Genomic DNA, 18,592 nt, shown 5'->3' with positions numbered 1-18,592 from the left:
TAACGTTTTGCTACATTTATGCCTAACGTTTCTACCATTCTGGTGTTTTCGACCCTTGGAAACGGAGACTTTCGAAAATGCTGCAGACACCGTTTTAGTTTAAAAACTCTGGGGTTGTGTTTCAGTGTAAACGGAAACTTTTGAAAACGATGGCGTGGCTGCCCACATTCGCTCTGCCTATCCTTGACGACCGTGTAAACAATAACATCTTGCTCATTGTTGTACCCATAGATATGTATAGGTTGATTCCCCAGTCAACCGCTTCAAGCACGTAGACGCATCTGCCATCTAAATAATAGGACATCTACTGATACATATCTAAGGTTGTACCTGCATGAATGGTAATGTGACGTGCATTCAGTTGTGTAGTGTTGATGGGGATTTTTATCGTTATCGTTTCCGTGTAAACACCCAATACAGGAGTCTTTAGAAACGGTGTCGTCATGCATGTCCATAGTACTTGTTAGGTATGTAGACTTGTGCAGTAGGTGTCGATTTTGAAGGCAAGCGTAAACAAACAGCGCTACTAACTACTGGCCTTGCATACGCACTACAACGTTTTTGCCAGTTTTCGCTGATGTGTGAAAATGCAAAATCATTTTGAAAACGTTGCCGTGTATGCGTGGAACTTTTTTTAAAATGCAAGGAAAAAACGTATACGTTTCTGTTAACATTGTTGTGTAAACGTAGCCTTAGAAATCTCATGCATATGAAGCAGTATATGTGACCACAATGTCCAAAAGTATCAGTTTGCAAATCACGCAGGATGTTACATTCGTTTTGATCATAACATTATATTCTGCAAGTAACTGTGTGAAAATTAGGCTTTATTTCAGTTTTATTTCAGGCTTGTCACTGAAACTTTACTTGGACATTTGCTCTACCCTAGATAAATGTATGTTATTAGGCACATATCCAAGTGTTTGTGTGAAGTGTGAAAGCTGTTAACTCACTACATCATTCAAAACTGTCAAGGGTCTATTATTATGTGTATACACTCAGTATCAACAAGACGTTGCTTTTGTAAAATTCTGTCATCTCTGTCTCCGTGCGCTGCAGCGTGGCACAAGACTCAAGGGCAGCGAAACTCTGCGTATAGCCTCAGAAACATGAAGAATTTATCTACTTGAAATGTCTACTTTAAAACAAACCAGTTCAAATAGAAAACAAAATACTCGCTGATTATGTAATCCATATGAAAAGTGCATTTCTCTCTAAAGGCGTGTCTACTGCGGAGATGGCAGAGATGAGAGTCAGTGACTTTCATCTTTGCAGCCAACACACTGACTGAGAACTTACTAATTTTTAAATAAATAATTAAAACATCCCCTTGCTATTTTTCAGCATTTCGTAGTCATAACTTTTGTCGTTGCTTTGCAGAAAGCTTTATGCGTGCACTTGAATGCCCTGTGTGGAGCTCTGTGAACATCTACTGAAAACTTTGGGTTCAAAATTCATTGTTCAGTGCACATGAGTAGTAAGAGCTGAAAGGTTAAAATTTCATCGCAAAGACCAATAATTTTGCCTTATGACAACAGAAGTACTTTACATCCCCAAATTTGTCTTAGATGGCAAAATTGTGGCCAAAATCATACAGTGTTGTAAAGGTATGTTAAATTAGTAAAAGTCTGATTAGTAAATATTTTTTTTTTTTTAGTAAATGAAAACCGGTCTTTGAAAACTAACACCAGGTAAACAGAATGCTAATTAAATTGGAAAAATTTCTAAACTTTTTCACTTTTTTTTGGTAAGTTATGTTTAAATATTATTTAGGTAAGAATAAAGAATAGAGAAACAAATTGTGTTGTATTGTACACATTCCAAATTATGTTGAATACAGAGAAATCTTGGCTTGCTTAAGTCAGTAATACAGCATTTGTGTGTGTGTGTGTGTGTGTTTTAGTTTCTTATGTCTGTGCAAGACTGATACTGGAATCTTCCTTAACCAAACAGTGCTTCACAATCCCTCTTAGCACTTTATCAACCCACAGCTTTGTGCAGAGTGGAGACCGTGCCGAGTTCAAGACCTCATGAAGAGTGTGAGTGGGTTGAAGAAGTGGAGTGTGTGTGAGTTTATTGAGGAGCTTTGCCGTATCGATCACCCGCCCAAGTCCCTCTGAAGAACATGCCAACTGGGTGTTGAGAAATGCAATTTAAGATTAGACCAAATATATCATCCAACGACAGACCCCAATTGTTCGCTGAATCCTTTGAAATATGTAGAGATATGTCCATGGAGAAATTAAGTAAGCACTTTTTGAATAGACTTTGTCATCAAGCACAGAACTTGTGAAAGTCTATTTAAACTGTCGTCTATAAAAACAAAAATGCTGACCAAAATGCCTTTCCGACCTCTGAGGGTTCCATTAAAAATGGTTTTTCATATTTGGTAGAACAGGCCATTTGAGGCTGAGGCAGAGGCAGTGATGGCTGAAGATTACATTTATCCAAGGATGTTTAAGTTTTAGAGTGAAACAGTAGCCATGGAGTTTTGGTCATCTCGACCAAATAAAGTACTCTGTGCCAAGCGTGGGTGTCATCAGTCTGCTTTTTCTCCATTACACGCCATCTTTGTTCAGGCCAGCCACAGGCCCACTGATCATTTAGAAGATGCTGTCAGCAATCTGTCAAAATCTTGACAGAACTTTAACAGCCTTGTTTACTGGCACATATATTCACACATACCTACAGTCACGTGGCATGTGTATAGTCACTAACGTGACTCACATGTTAATCCACTTGATGATGAGGCTGTTGTTGTCATCTCTGCCTTGTCATGTCTGAGTTTTGGCTCCATATCAGAGCAGATGGACTCAGGCTAATGACCACAGCCTTGTAAAACTGGCGCCAAGCCATTAAATTGTGGTTATTTGTCATGTGCGTTTTTAATCATGACACTCTTGCATGCTACAGAATAGCCATTTTTGCATGTGGTAAAACTGTTGTTTGTTTCCTTGATAGACCAACTGAATATGCTAGAACTCTTCACTAAGAAAGAGCTTCACCTGATTCATATCCTTTTTTTTTTTTTTTTTTTTTTTTTTTTTTTTTTTTTTTTTCCATCCATCTGTTCATCAGTCCACCCATCCATTTATGCATTGGACTTGCATTGCAATGTACTACCCATCTATCAATCCATTAAAATATTTCATCCATTTATCCATTAAATTATCCTATCGTCAATTAAGCTATTCCATCCATCCATCCATCCATTAAAATATTTCATCCATTCATCCATCCATTTATTCATGAAATTATTCTGTTAAATATTCAATCCATTCATCCATTAAATTATTCTATCCATCCATCCATTTAAGTATTTTATCCATTTATCCATTCATTAAAATATTTGATCGATCCATTTATTAAAAGATTGTATCCATCCATCCATCCATTAAAATATTGTATATAATATATATATATATATATATATATATATATATATATATATACACACACACACACACACACACACACACACACACACACACATTCATTAAAATATTCCATGCATGCATTGAAATATACTATGCATTTATCAGTTCATTAAAATATTCCATCCATTTGTTAGTTCATCTGTCCGTCCATCCATTTGTACATTAAATTGTTCTATCAACCATTAAAATACTGCATCCATCCATCCATCCATCCATCCATCCATCCATCCATCCAAATATTTCAGCCATTCATCAATGCATTAAAATATTTTATCCAGCCATTCATCCATTAATTTATTAATTAAATATTCCATCTATTTATTAATTGAATTATTCTTTCTGTCCATCCATTTATTTATTACATTATTCTATCTGTCCATCCAGTCATTTGTTGAATTATTACATCTAAATCCAGTCATTCGTTGAATAAGTCCATCAATCTATTCAAATATTTATTAAATTATCTTTGCATCCATTAAAATATTCCATCCTTTCATCCATCTATTAAAATATTCAATCTGTCCGTTCGTCTATCCATATATGCACTATTGGGGTTTAATTTAATTTAATTTTATTTATTTATTTATTTTTTTTTTGTAAGTAATATTCATTAAATTGACCAAAAGTGACAGTGAAGAAATTCGCAATGCAATTTTTATTTATTTCTTTATTTCTTCCAAATAAATGCTGTTCTTTTGCACTTAATATGCATTAATGGATTCTAATAAATCAAAAAAAGCTTTCCACAAAAATATGAAGCAGCACAACTGTTTTCAGCATTGATAAGAACTGTTTCTTAAGCAGCAAATCAGCAAATTAGTCAGAGATAATAGCACATGAATTAAGTTAAATAATGCCGAGTTTTGTGAATAAGGCACAATGCATAATGAGCTTAATTTGCATGGAAATAGACATGTTTGCGCTAAAAAGGAAAAAAAAATAAAATAAAAAGAGTATGGGTGGTTAAATACAGACAGTTCTTTGAAATGCTGTAAACACGAGTCTTTAGTTTTGTATAGTTATGTTGTTTGTTGTTGCTTTTTTTGTTACAAGAATTCTCTGAGTGAACAATAAGAGGTTCCCCTGTCAATTATTAACAGACTTGTGGGGACTTATACTAACATATTCCTTCAGGGCTGCATCATGCAGTGCACATAAGACGTACATTGTGTTTCTTAGGCACACTTCCATCTGTGAGATCTCACAAGAATAAAGTAACTTAAAAATACTTTGTGTAGTCTGTCGGTTTTATTTAAGTCCACTGCGCCTGTGTTAGCTTGTGCCGCATGAGAAACACATCAGTGATGTGTCTTCTCTGTATAACACGTGATGTTAGTCACTCTGATGTTGCCTAGCCGAGATGGTCATCTGGCCCCTGACATTTCCCAGAGCGTTGGACCGGAGATGGACTCCACTGTGTCAGGTCATCTTTGCATCATCCCAGAATTCACGTCTAGTCATTAAGTGTGGCACGTTTGCATGTGTGTGCTAGAGATTTTTGGGCATCCCGTGGAAGTGCTACATATTACGCCTTATGTCACCCGTACCATTTGTTTATATCCCACCATGCTTTATAATTAAAATTAAACAGGTGGACATATGCCTGCTAGATGTTTGCTACATAAATCATTTTTAATTTTTGTTATTTGCATTCTGTGGGAGGTTACTATTATTAGCAGCAGATTTGTTGTGAAAGGGCCCCTCACAGTTTTTTCCTCATCAATGCCCATTACTGTAATAACTCTTTGTGATGGCGAGTACAACGTCAACTCACATTAAACACAATGAGATATAAATTGGCTGGCATGTGCTGAGAGAAATCCAAAAGCATATTAGTCCAACAGGTGTTTTCAGTGTATGCCTTTGACATTTTTGTGAAGTTTCCTTTTTTTTATGTTGTACAACAGTAGGCAGCAGTGCATTCTTCATTTATTTATTTTTAAATAAATGGGGTCTAAGTTCAAATCCTGATTTCTTTCTATGGTTCTGTGTTCATGTTGCTGTTCTTAAGCTTGTGATTAAAAAAAAAAAGAAAAGAAAGGCATTTTGACTTTTGACATAAACGTGATTTTAATCCTGAACTTATTTAAACTTTTTTCTTATTATTGTGTGGAAAAAAAAAATAAATAAATAAATAAAAATATAGCTGCAAGCAGCGATTACCAGGGTTCACACACTTTAAGGCATTTAAAGCAACAGTTCGCCCAAAAATGAAAATTACCCCATAATGTACTCACCCTCAAGCCATCCTAGGTGTATCTGACTTTATTCTTTCAGACGAACACAGTCTGAGTTGTTTTAGAATTTATAATGCAATGTTGGTGGATAGTGGCTGTTATTTTGAAGCTCCAAAAAGCACATATATCCATTGTAAAACTAACACATATGCCTCCGATGGGTTGACGCATATCTTCTGAAGCGGATCGATGGGTTTTTGTAACAAAAATGTTTCTGTTTTTAAAATTAGAAACTCAAATCACTGACTTTTCCGGCGTTTCTTACAGATTTCAGCTCATTTGAAATTGGATACAGAAGAAATAGCACTATAAGATTCCATTTGTTTTAATGCATTATTGAAAGAGCGATTGCGTGTAAATAAAGTACTTATTTAAATAATGCGTTCACCTGAAAATATTTTTTATTTAGAAGGAACAAACAAATATTCCTTGAAAACTATAACTTCCTACTCATTAGGAACTAGGTATGTGGAGGTGAAAAATTTTTCCCACCAGTTAACCAAATAAGGCTGTGCAAAAAACTCAAGCTCTTCTTCTTTTATAGTAAAATCCTCTGGCATTTTTTTTAACTTCTCGTTTTTGACTTTTAATTTGTTACCGGCGTTTAGTATTGCTCTGTCCTCATTTGTTTATTTTCACCTGAGCTTACGCTACGAACACGGCTTATGTCATACATTGAGTCAGAGGTCAGCCAAGAAGCCTGGACTCGACTCTCTAGCGAACGAGCATACGGCTGTTGCCTGAAGTTAGTAATCTGAGTTTATAATTTTAAAAATATAAATATTTTTGTTACAAAAACCCAGCGATATGCTTTAGAAGATATGTGTTAACCCCCTAGGGGTGTGTGGGTTAGACGGATATATGCGTCCGTCTGTGTTCGTCTGAAAGAATAAAGTCATATACACCTAGGATGGCTTGAGGGTGAGTAAATTATGGGGTAATTTTCAGTTTTGTGTGAATTACATAACATTACATATTATTTAGTAAGCCTGTAACCACCTTAATCAGTGATTTAAAAAAAGCATTTTTTGGCAAATAGAAATATGATCGTTTTTCACATTCTTATAGCACCAGCTGTGGTCCAATCTCCCTAAAATATTGCATGCTTGTTTAGGATCACCCGTCACATGTGCTCAGCAGGTTTTGTGAAGTTTTGAGTTTTCCTTTATGCTTTATAGGATTTTGGGTAAATTTGGACAGGCTCCTTTTCTATATGACCCTGTTATAGCTTCCCAATAAGTTAAATGTAACCTTTTTTTGATAACTATTGACCTAGAGGGTCCAGAAAATTGTATGGCAGGATTTCTTTCTTTTTTTTTTTTATCCTCCAGGTTGAGCGAAAAACCTAGGACTAGTTAACAAAAGTAGGTTTTTGACATATTCTCAATCATTTAAGAAACATTTTGATTGATAGCAGTGGTTCCTCCTAATAGACACTCATTTGACTTTGGACCAAGACTATGCTCATTTCATGTTGATAGGACAAATGGTTGCGTAGGTATAGCCATTTTTAATTTTTTTCCCTCTTATAGCACCCCTATGTGGCCAAGTTCCATGATTTTTGTCCTGTGACCTCATATTTAGCTCTTACATAAGTGTACTCAGTTTCGTGAAGATATTTCATTCCGTTCAGTAGTAATAGGCAGTCTGCTAAAAGTGGCCGTGCCCCTTTTGAACATTTTGGAATCCCTTTGCGATGGAGAGTCAAAAGTTCACCTTTTTTTTTTGCTAATTATTGAACCTAGGACAAATCCAAAATACCTGAAAATGTTGCCAGGCTCACAGTTGAATCTGAGGCATGCGTTTTGTCCAGTATGAGCAAAGAATTTCAATGGCATAAGACACTTGAGCCTGTGACAGATGGTTTAGGAGTTATGAGCGATTTTGTAGTTTTGATTGCTGTACTGCCTCCGTCAGGCCAATTGGGGTGAACCTTGGTGTCATTGTCGGCAGTGTGAGTACTACCATCCCTCCAAGTTTCAAGTCTCTACGACTTACGGTTTGGGCTGCATAATCAATTTTTTTTCTCAAAATACAGAGCCATGTAATAACGTGTTATCTGCAGGTTATTAACAGAGTGATCCCAACCAGGATTCATCCAGGATTCAGACCAGTTTGACTGAATCATTAAAAAGAACAGCACCAATCAAGCAGTAAGTTCATAATTGGACTGTACATTGCACTGCTTGTTCTGAAGATTGTGTTGACTAGTTATTGTCAATACATATTACATATATAAAAATAGCTGTATATGTTTTTGCCACACAGCTCCACTTCTGACTCTCTCTGCAGGAAATGGTAGTAGACAGATTTGTGGAGGTGTATGACGGAAGAATTGTGATGGAAAGGTTATGTCATGGTTTCACTTTTTCTATTCTCTCTTTATTGTCATGCATTCTCTCTCTCATTAATTTGCCCATTTGCACCGTCAAAGTTATTCTTTTTCTGATGATGTAATATGTGGGCCTAACAGCAGGATTTGAAATAAAATTGGTAACAAAGTCTACCTTTTAGCATTCCCCCATGTTTTGAGGTGAGAAGCAAATGTGACTGTAAAATGCTGATTCACTCTCTTAATTAGAGGTGTTTGAGACAGTCGTCTCACCCTCTCATCCCCAGCTGTCTGCTCAAGTGACGTGTGAATCTTAAGCCTTCTCATACACTAGCTATGACTAATTACTGAATCTCTCTTGTGTTAGATGTCCTGGACCATTTCTAATCCAACAAGATGCTCCACTTCAAATTGCTGACAGAGAAAAAGCCAGCATTTGTGCTACGCTTAGCTTTTGTCCTCAAGCTTTTTTATTTCCTTTATGTTCACAGAAATGCGTGCCTTAGTAATTATGGGTCATTTGCTGGGCTCTTTGCGTAATTAGAAGTTTTAATTGTGCCCCCGGTACAAGGGAATTAGCTAAGCTTTACTCTCCAAAGTGAGCGCCGTGCTTCCGCTGGTCTTTGTCAGGCACTTCCACTCATCGTACAACTGGCTTAGTGACATCAGTCAATTACAGCCATTCATGGAAACTCAAGTGCCTTTTTTATTTGTTCCTGTGATGAGTGGATGAAAATGTGGAATCTTTGTTTCTGAGGATCAATTATATGTAGTGAGTGGCTCCTAAGTAAGCCTTCTGACTCTGGCTTTTATGATTCTAGATAGACCAACATGTGAGATATTTGTAGTAGTGTAAAGAGTACCTGAAAACCACATTGAGTAAACGTACAGATACCTTACAGTGAAAATTACCCCACTACGTGTTACAAGTCACCAATTTCAAAACAACTTCACTAAAAGTCTTGGAGTATCTGATTTTAACAGTACTTAAGTATTTTACTTGTACTAAATATAGGCTCAAAGATGCACTAGACAAAAAGACATGCCAGTAAAAACTGTAACGTTGGAGAGAAGCTGGGGAAAACGGGCTCTGTGTGCAGGTATTTAATGGAAAAACTAGAACAAACAATAAGCCAAAAACCAAAGGGAACAAAGAACAGGATGTCGGGCGAACAGACAACCATTACATTCAACAGCTCATAAGGAACTAAAGAAACACTAGGGCTATATGTGACCCTGGATCACAAACCAGTCATAAGGGCCAATTTTTCAAAATTGAGATTTATACATCGTATGAAGCCAAATAAATAAGCTTTCCATTAATGTATGGTTTGTTATGATAGGACAATATTTGGCTGAGATACAACTATTTGAAAACCTGGAATCTAAGGGTGCAAACAAATCAAAATATTGAGAAAATCGCCTTTAAAGTTGTCCAAATAAAGTTCTTAACAGCATATTACTAATTAAAAAAATTAAGTTTTGATATATTTACATGAATTTTATAAAATATCTTCATGGTCAAACATGATCTTTACTTAATTTCTTAATGATTTTTGCCATAAAAGGAAGATCAATAATTTTGACCCATAAAGTGTATTTTTGGCTATTGCTACAAATATACCCCAGTGACTTAAGACTGGTTTTGTGGTCCAGGGTCACATGCGTATATGAAGAGTTCAGATGCAAAAGCCTCTAAATCCATCTGACGTATTTCTTTAAAATTAGAATTTCTTTCTGGCTACTTTGTATAGGTTTCTATGTAAGTACTGGTACTTCTGATTGGGCTGAGGCTGGAATTTAGCGAGTTTGAAGTAAAAGTACTTGATGGACGTACACTATGTGTCAGGAGCATTCACTGAGTATCATTATCTCATTTTTGACCGAGATGGCTTTTAGCTGGTTTTGCATCTGAACTCTTCATATACACAGAGGGCTAACAAGCTTAACAGGATAACAAGACACACCTGAGGAGGCTAATCAAGGCCAACCAATGAACAAACAGACTATAAACTGACTATATTCACCATCGGAGACAGGAAGTGACATAAGAGTCCAAGACAAGGCACAGGCCGTTTCTCAAAGGCTGCATATATCAAGCCTGGTTTATTTCAGTTATCTGAGCATTACATTCACAAGTCATAAGCATATGCATATTTATGCTTAAATTGTTGGGGCAGCCGTGGCCTGATGGTTAGGGAGTCGGGCTTGTAACCGAAAAGCAGCAGTGATTGTGCAGAGCACAAATTCCGAGTATGGGTCACCATACTTGGCCACATGTCACGTCCTTTCCTTCCTTTCCTTCCTTCCTTAACTAAGAATAAATCTATTAAGAATAATGGTCAAATTTATAACTGTTAATATTCTAAAATAAAATCTTTATGACATACACAACCTACAAATGCGACCTCTGGAGGATGCAGCCTTCTTTTTGAGAAATGGCCACAGAGAACATGTAACATGAACAAGAAAGAGTTGATTTGTGAGGAGAGCAATCACGTTAATTTTGTAAAACCAAAATAAAACTAAACACCTCATAACTGAAAAAAACAAAACAAAAACAAATAAAGAAAAAGCCTTTTTGCACTGGATGTGCTTGTTTCAGTCTCATTGCCGGCTGTAATCATGTCTTCATCTCAGTTATAAAACACCTGTGATTCACAACTACTTGCTAAGGAGCTCGCATTCATGTAATACTGGGTACACATGAAAACATTTTCAAAATCTTATAATATCTTCCAAATGTGAGAGAACACAAATATGAGGACAAACAGACCTGGATGTTTTGCTCCTATAGTGTGTGGTGTGCCACGATGTGACAAAGACAGCAACCCACACACAAACAGATTTTCAACCAGAGTCTCGACTGTGAACACGGAATATCTCTAGGGACTTAAGAATAAACATGGCATATGATAGGCAGGCAGACATTGCGATGACTGCATTTGTTATGCTTCCGTCTTCTGTCAGCTCGCTTTCTGATTGGATATTGTTTTGTTTCACATGATAATCTCCGGATCGCACGTGCATTTGTCCTCGGACACATCAGGCATGCCTACTTGCCTACTTGGTCAATTGCAAGGAAACACACACTTCCCCATGTTTCAAGATATAATGAAAGCTATATCAATGGATGGATGACGCATATTTGTGTTTATAAGAAAATATAGTTTAATAACTGTGCAATTTTTTCTACTTCTCATTTGCTATAATTAATTCAGTAAATCATATTATGTATCAAGATTGGTTTATATATCACTTTGGTTTCTAGATATCAGCATCAGACGGTGAAAAACCCATGTTGGTTGACCACTAATTCTAACAATTACAATATTAAAATACAGATTTTAACAAGACAAATCTATGTGTTTTATGAAAGAAAAAAATAAAAATAAAGAAAACCTGTTCACTGTTGTAAAGCTTGAGATTTGATGTAATTTGCTACCTATCCTCATGGCACTCACGAGACGTGAAAAACTACCTTGGCGATAGTATATAAACAAAAGCGAATGTGATGTAAATTCGCATTCGCAAGCATGCCGTTTCAGCTTGTTTTTTGATCTCTCAACTTTCAGCTCTTTCATCGTGAGTCATGTTTTTCACAGGATTTGTACCCAAGGTTTCCACATCCTAAGTCCAAATCCATGCTGCCTGAGCTACCGAGCAGGCTTATACTGTATTACAAATACAGAGTTGGTAGCATAATCTGATAGGTAGCATTATTTGTCAGAACACCAAAGAGCAAAACGTATGAAGCTGTAATCATAACATAAAACGATTAAAAGTGCTTGCTGTTTTACCACCTCTAGTGTTCATTTCTTTTGGAAACTGCAGTGATATGTACTTATTGGTATGTATTTCTCGTCTTGTGAAAAAAGTGCTCCCAGGTATGTTTTTTGTCACGAGACCACGTGCGTTTCCCAAAACCAACTATGGTCACAAGTTCCGTCGTTACCAATAGAGTTCAATGGACCTAACCACCATAGTTAGCTAACGATGCTTTTGGGAAACGCACCCCAGGTTGGTTATTTAATTACTTCAAAGGGATAGTTCAACCAAAAATGAAAATTCTGTCATTAATTACTTACCATCATGTCATTCCAAACGTCAGAATGCTGCATCGTGGTACTCTGTGGAATATGCGCTGAAGATTGACATGTATGAATGAATGAAATTGTGGAATAAAGTCATTTTGTAAGTATTTTTGTAGCTTCATAACATTATGATGATAACCATTGATGTCACATGAACTATTTTATCGATGTCCTTACTACCTTTCTGGGCCTTGAACATGGTAGTTAAGTCTGTGTATATGTAGCGTCAGCAAGCTCTTGAATTTCATCAAAAATATCATAATTTGTGTTTTGAAGATAAACAAAGGTTTTACAGGTTTGGAATGACATGAGGGTGAGTAATTAATGACAGAATTTTTATTTTTGGGTAAACCCTTTACACCTGCCACCTTTGGTCTCATGATTTTGAAGGTCAGTAGATCAATGCATGAATTTTCAGGATTATATATAATAATATAAAAAATGCATCTATACCTCAGTGCATGTATATCAGCAGCACGAATATCTTTGTTTGCATTTTGTTATTTTGTTTAATGATTCCATTAAAAACCATAGCAAGTCAAGCAAAACCAGCGGAGTATTGGAATGCTCATCCGTTTGCATGATTCATGACTGATAACAAATACAGTGACTTTTTTTTTAGCAAAAGTGCAAAATGAGTTCCAGCACCATTATAACCTCCACTAGCAAAATGAAATCTTCTGCTCAAGAATTGGAAAAGCTTTGTTGTATGCGAGACAGTCCTGTCACAAGCTGTGTCGTATGGTGGTCACAACAATGTCAAACAGTGGTAAATGGTGCCTACAGAGTGGAAGGATGATGGTTTGTGTGGTGCACAGTTTTGACATTGTGGGCTGATATTTAGAAACTTTCTGCCCACGATGTGGTTCAATGAACTTAATTTTGATGTGGTTTTGTTGAACTTGTATGCTATGAATGAATGATTAAGAGGACCAAAGGGAGAGAGCTAGATCAAGAGACAGATTACCTGACATTTAAACTTCTAAAATGGATTTGACAGCAGCTGTCAAACTCTTAACAAATCACTGAAGTCATTTTATTCAAACCTTAACCCGGATACCTCCTTTTTTCCCTGTATGAATTGCCTGTGGAAGAACAGGAGAATCATTTTCAGATGATGATATGCACATCAAAATATGTCTCTGTAATATCTTTTATCTACTACTATATTGTAAGCCTACTTTTTGTACTATTGCATTTGAAATATTGGATTTTTCCATCTCCTACTTTTGGATCTTCTCTCTACATAGTCTGTATTAGTGTTGTCAAAAGTACCAGTACTTCAGTACCAAGTCGAAATGTTTATATTCAATTTTAAAAATGTAACAAAACCAGCCCTCCCGCAGTCCCGATAATGCCAAGTACCATTACCCTCTGATGGGCGCGGCTGCTTTTAGATGTCCCCATGTTTGTGTGTCCGCTCTGTGAAGAGAATCAAAAGTTTCTGTGATAGACTTTAAAAATGATGGACAATGTGTCTCCACTTTCTTTCTCTGTAGAAAAGAGAAGCCAAGATGTCTTAAATATAGCCACTGTCATCTTCCGCTGCCAGTTGGAACCTGAGACTGTGCAGTACTGAGCATAAGCTGGAACCGTGGTTTTAAAGTCCCACCCAAACTCCCTCAAAGCCAATAAGCTGTACTAAGTGACAACTTAGATATTTGAGTTGATTCAACTTACAATTTTAAGGCAGCTGGGTAACAACCCAAACTTTTAAGTTTAACAAACCAATGTTCAAACATTTCAAGTTGACTAAACTTATTTGAGTTGACTGAACTTAAACTTTTAAGGCAACAGGGTAACAAATTATTTTAAGTTGACTTAACAAATTGTGTTTTTTTTGTTGTTGTTGTTTTTTTTTTGTTTGTTTTTTGTTTTTTACTGTGTAGGGTCCTTACCAGTGATTGGATTGGTGTACACGATATATTGGTTCACAAGGTGTTTTTGCAGTGTTGAGCAACGCAGCCATTTAGAGACATATTTGTTGACACTAGGGGTGTGTGATATTGACAAAAAAAATAAAAATAAATTATCGATAGCGATTATTAGACAATATTTTGCTGAGTGTGTTATTGTGCTGGTATGGGACGGGCGATGAGGATGTGACGTGTGGCCAAATATGGTGACCCATACTCAGAATTTGTGCTCTGCATTTAACCCATCCAAGTGCACACACACAGCAGTGAGTAGTAAACAAACACATGCACACACTCTGTGAACACACACCCGGAGCAGTGGGCATCCAAATTGCTATCGCTACGGTGCCTGGGGAACCGTTGGGGGTTTGGTGCCTAGCTTAAGGGACTCACCTCAGTCGTGGTATTGAGGGTGGAGAGAGCGCTAGTTATTCACTCCCCCCACCTTCAGTCCCTGCCGGACCTGGGACTCGAACCCGCAACCTTTCGGTTACAAGTATCTTAAGGACTTTGTGGTGGTCAGTTCACACTGATAGAAATAAGTTTAAATAGATTTTTACCTTTTATGGGCATTTTAACTTTTAAAAAGCCATTCTTTCTAAAAGTGTGCATTATCTTTTGAGTCAAATTCTTGGGCTGTTACCAAGCAAATGAAATCAGTATCAACAAAATTCATCTTTGCAATGCAAAGGAAACACAGAAGCTGCATCTCACCCAACTAAAGCGGTGCTTTACATTTCTCTCTTGTGTTTCTAGTCAAATTAACATTCTCAGATAATGTAACATTAAACCTGAGTACATTTTTTTTACCCACCATTGGTGGGTGTTAATTTTAAACCCTGAATATTACCATGGATTATTGGTACCGACTACTAAAATTTTGGTACCATGACAACACTAGTGAGTATATTGAGTTCTATGAGCATTTATGCATTTATGTTTTAATTGATTTGTCTGTTCTGATTCTGCCTTCACAGTGCCTGGTTTTTGAAGACGCTCCAAATGGGGTAAAGGCGGGTCTGGCAGCTGGAATGCAGGTGGTGATGATCCCAGATGATAACCTGGACCGCAGCCTCACCCAGGAGGCCACCTTGTTGCTTAGAAGCATGGAAGAGTTCAGACCAGAACTTTTTGGTCTCCCAGCCGACCTGTAAGGACAGTAATCACCACAGTGATTTAAATTCCACTACGCTCTATCTTGTCAATTTTTGAAAAAATGGAATCAGGCTGCAGTGTAGCTCCTGCAATCAAAAACAGGAGAGACTAATCTTAACCATTATTTCTGTCAGCCATGGATTTGCTGTTCAAGGACACAACAGAATGCTGATTGTTTCGATTTTTTTTTTTAGCCAATCACAACTCCTAAATCTCTTTCCTTTGACCACCCAAATACCACAGAGACAAATTTTGATTATGCTGCTCAATTAGCCTCAGCTGAACCATTAGGCCATATTGACATTTTGCATTTCAACCAATTACAGGGTGTCTTTTTCTTTTTTTCTTTTTTTTTTCTTTCATCCAAATGCAGATGTTTTGAGTGTTTGAGTTCCTTAGTGCATAAATCTCTAATTTGGTTTAGCTTTCAGGCTCACAGCTTGCCGGTCATGGTTTAAATTTACAGTAAGTGGCGGTTTAACAATCCCGCTCGACCAGCCGTGTTTTCTATTAGCGTTACCTTTCCTCTTTGCCGAGGTCTATTAAAATACCAAAGAGATTTTTGAGTTTGAACCATGTGGCGTAATCCAATAAAGGGGATCCGAGAGCACAGTCGTCTTTCATCTTCTTCCAATGTCCGCCCTCACAGAGCTGGAGTTAGCATGTTCACTCACTTCAGCGCTGTCCAACATCTCTGAGAGTTCAAGCCCGTTTTCTTTCAGCCTTCCCCTCAGGTAGGAAGAAAAGGGTTTTTGCCAGCATCCTCTTCTTCCTCCGCATATGCCATATCCTTTCATCCTTAAAGATGGGGTAATCTGGAAAGCTTTTCCTTCTTTAGGACTTTCCACTCCAAGAAGACCTTTTACATGTCATTTCACACCTGAAGGATCTAAGGCTTAGGGTGTGAGCGACTGGGGCATATGTGCATACACCAGTGTTAGAAATTAACTTTTTTATTAAGGAGCAATATTTTCCCTGCTGGAATTGATTTTCAGGGGCATTTTTACTTGTACAAAGGCATATTCTTTCATATAAAACACAGTGTATCGCCCATTTGTCAAATGCTTTAGTTTAATTAGTTAATTGAAATAAGCGATCAATCTAAACGATAACAATTTGCCTTGCTAAAACAGATTTTCAGGGTCATTTTTTAACTTTATGATTAAGTACATTTTTTAATATGTATAAAAACACAACCTGTCACTAATTTATGTTGAATACTTCAGTTGAATCAGCTAATTGAAATAAATTGTCAATTTAAACATTAAATACTTAAATACTATAATGCATTTTAAACCATTTTTCAGTCCGTAGATTGCACAGCTCTGTACTGAACAGTGTAACATGTCAAAACCGATTATAGTTAGGCCTAGAACAGAATATCACAAAATATAAATATCTAAAGCATTTTTGTCACTATCAGTGACATTTTTGCCTTGAACCCTCAGTAAAATTTTGACCCGGTTGCACACACACTTATATCTGTATGTATTGGAAGCACTTTTGTGTATAATGCATTCACTTGTATAATGCATTGTCAGGGAGAATATCTGTACTGTGTGTCAATAGTAATTGGATGAGACCTATGAAAAAACATGAATTTGAAGCACCTGTAGTGCCAATTGTGAGCTTACTATGTGCTGTGTACTACACTCTCAATTTTAATGAAGCATACTTGAATGAAGCACACTTTGCGTGTTCTTTATTTTTCTCTTTTGTAAACGTGTGGCTCAACAAATGAAATAACTTGTTTATATTGTTGACCTCTTTAATGTACTTTTAATAGTATATGACTCATGCATGTTAGAGTATGACATTATAATAAATTAATACTAAATAATGTGAACCAAAAGAAGAAATATGTACGTTTATATACCAATACTTTCTTTAATAGTTAAAACATAAAATAAAATAAAATAAAATAAAAATTAAACTTTCTGAAACATTGATTATTGTTGATTATTCTATAAATGTTAACAAAATGTGTAATGCATCTGTGCATTTGATCCTAAAGAAAGAAAACAAGAAAGAAAGAAAGAAAGGAAAATAATTTTTTAATTTCCATTTCAGAATGTCATCATAAGGCTGACTGTTTTCTCTTTTTTCGTCTTTATGTTCCAATTCAGTTGATTAAAGTGTTTAAAGCCATGTTTTCCTCATTATTTAATGATTTTTATCTTTCCTTGCAAATGTAAGATTGGTCTTAAACTCTCATTTTATTTGCATTAAATGTCCTAAAAGTCTTTCATTAATTTAATTTGCATTAAAATGTCCTAAAAAGCCTTCCGTTAAACATGCATAATATACCCTGCATTCATCTGTGATTAATAATATGCACTGCACATGCTTAAACAATGTAGATTCTGAAAACAACAACAAAAACCACCCCTTTAAGCAGGGTCCAGATTTTCGTAACCTCCATGGGCAGTGTTTGTGTGTGCAGATTTGACCTTGCAGGGTTTTTATATTATTTAGCAGATGCTTTTATCCAAAGCGACTTAATGAGGAACAGCATGCCAGCATGTCACAAGCATGACACATATCACAATTTAATGCAAGTGTCTTGCTCTTTTTCTTTTGGATTTACCTCCAAATAAATTGTTTATATAAACACCACCTGACTCTACTGATTCTCAGCGCTAAGCCAATACAAACCAGGAATGAAAACACAGCTGGGACTGAAAGAGCACTCCTGAGTTAAATCCCCAACTGACACATATGCGCAAATGCATAACCCTTGTTAGGACTGATTCCAGTGTCATTTTGCATAATGTAAGTACACATAATGTAATGAACAAACTGTATTTTATTCTCCAGGCCATAATAACAGCACAATATAGGAATATAAAGAAATAGTTCAACCCACTTTCAGGCCAACCAAGATGTTGATTTGGATAAATTTAGCTTGACATCACCAAGAGATCTTCTGCAGTGAATGGGTGCCGTCAGAATGAAAGTCCAAACAGCTGATACAAACAGTAATTCAAAAGCAAACCTGAAGGAAATATGTGTGAAAAATATGTTTGTAAGAAACAAATACATCATTAAGGTGTTTCAAAAGTTTACTCCAGAGTTAAAATTTCCTGAAAACATCCAAGATGTTCATGTCTGTCTTTCTTCAGTCGAAAAGAAAACATTCCAGGGTTTTTATCCATATAGTGGATTTCAGTGGGGATCAAAGGGTTGAAGATCCAAACTGCATTTTCAATGCAGCTTCGAAGGGCTCCACACAATCCCAGCTGAGGAATAAGGGTCCTATCTAGAGAAACTATTGGTCATTTTCTAAAACAAATTAAAATTTTATATACAGTTTAATCAAAAATGAAGAAGTACCGACCCAGTGTTTACAAAGCAAACGTGCAAAAAAGTCAAACACCCTTTAAAAAGGTAAAACAACATCAGTTGATTTTTTTTTTTTTTT

General features: G+C 36.3%; 1 protein-coding gene across 1 annotated transcript in view; it reads left to right on the top strand.

Annotated features, from left to right (window-relative positions):
• The window catches only part of pudp (pseudouridine 5'-phosphatase), a 38,955-nt gene extending 22,100 nt beyond the window's left edge, over positions 1–16,855 (top strand). Inside the window, exon 4 of the mRNA XM_051121749.1 lies at positions 14,994–16,855. Coding sequence (XP_050977706.1) covers positions 14,994–15,170 — 177 coding nt within the window. The 3' untranslated portion in view covers positions 15,171–16,855. The remainder of the gene's footprint in view (positions 1–14,993) is intronic.
• The last annotated feature ends 1,737 nt before the right edge of the window (positions 16,856–18,592 follow it).

The sequence above is a fragment of the Labeo rohita genome, chromosome 1, assembly GCF_022985175.1.
Source record: "Labeo rohita strain BAU-BD-2019 chromosome 1, IGBB_LRoh.1.0, whole genome shotgun sequence".
Classification (NCBI taxonomy): domain Eukaryota; kingdom Metazoa; phylum Chordata; class Actinopteri; order Cypriniformes; family Cyprinidae; genus Labeo; species Labeo rohita.
Note: the sequence above shows the minus strand (reverse complement) of the source record. Positions and strands in the feature narration are given on the sequence as shown.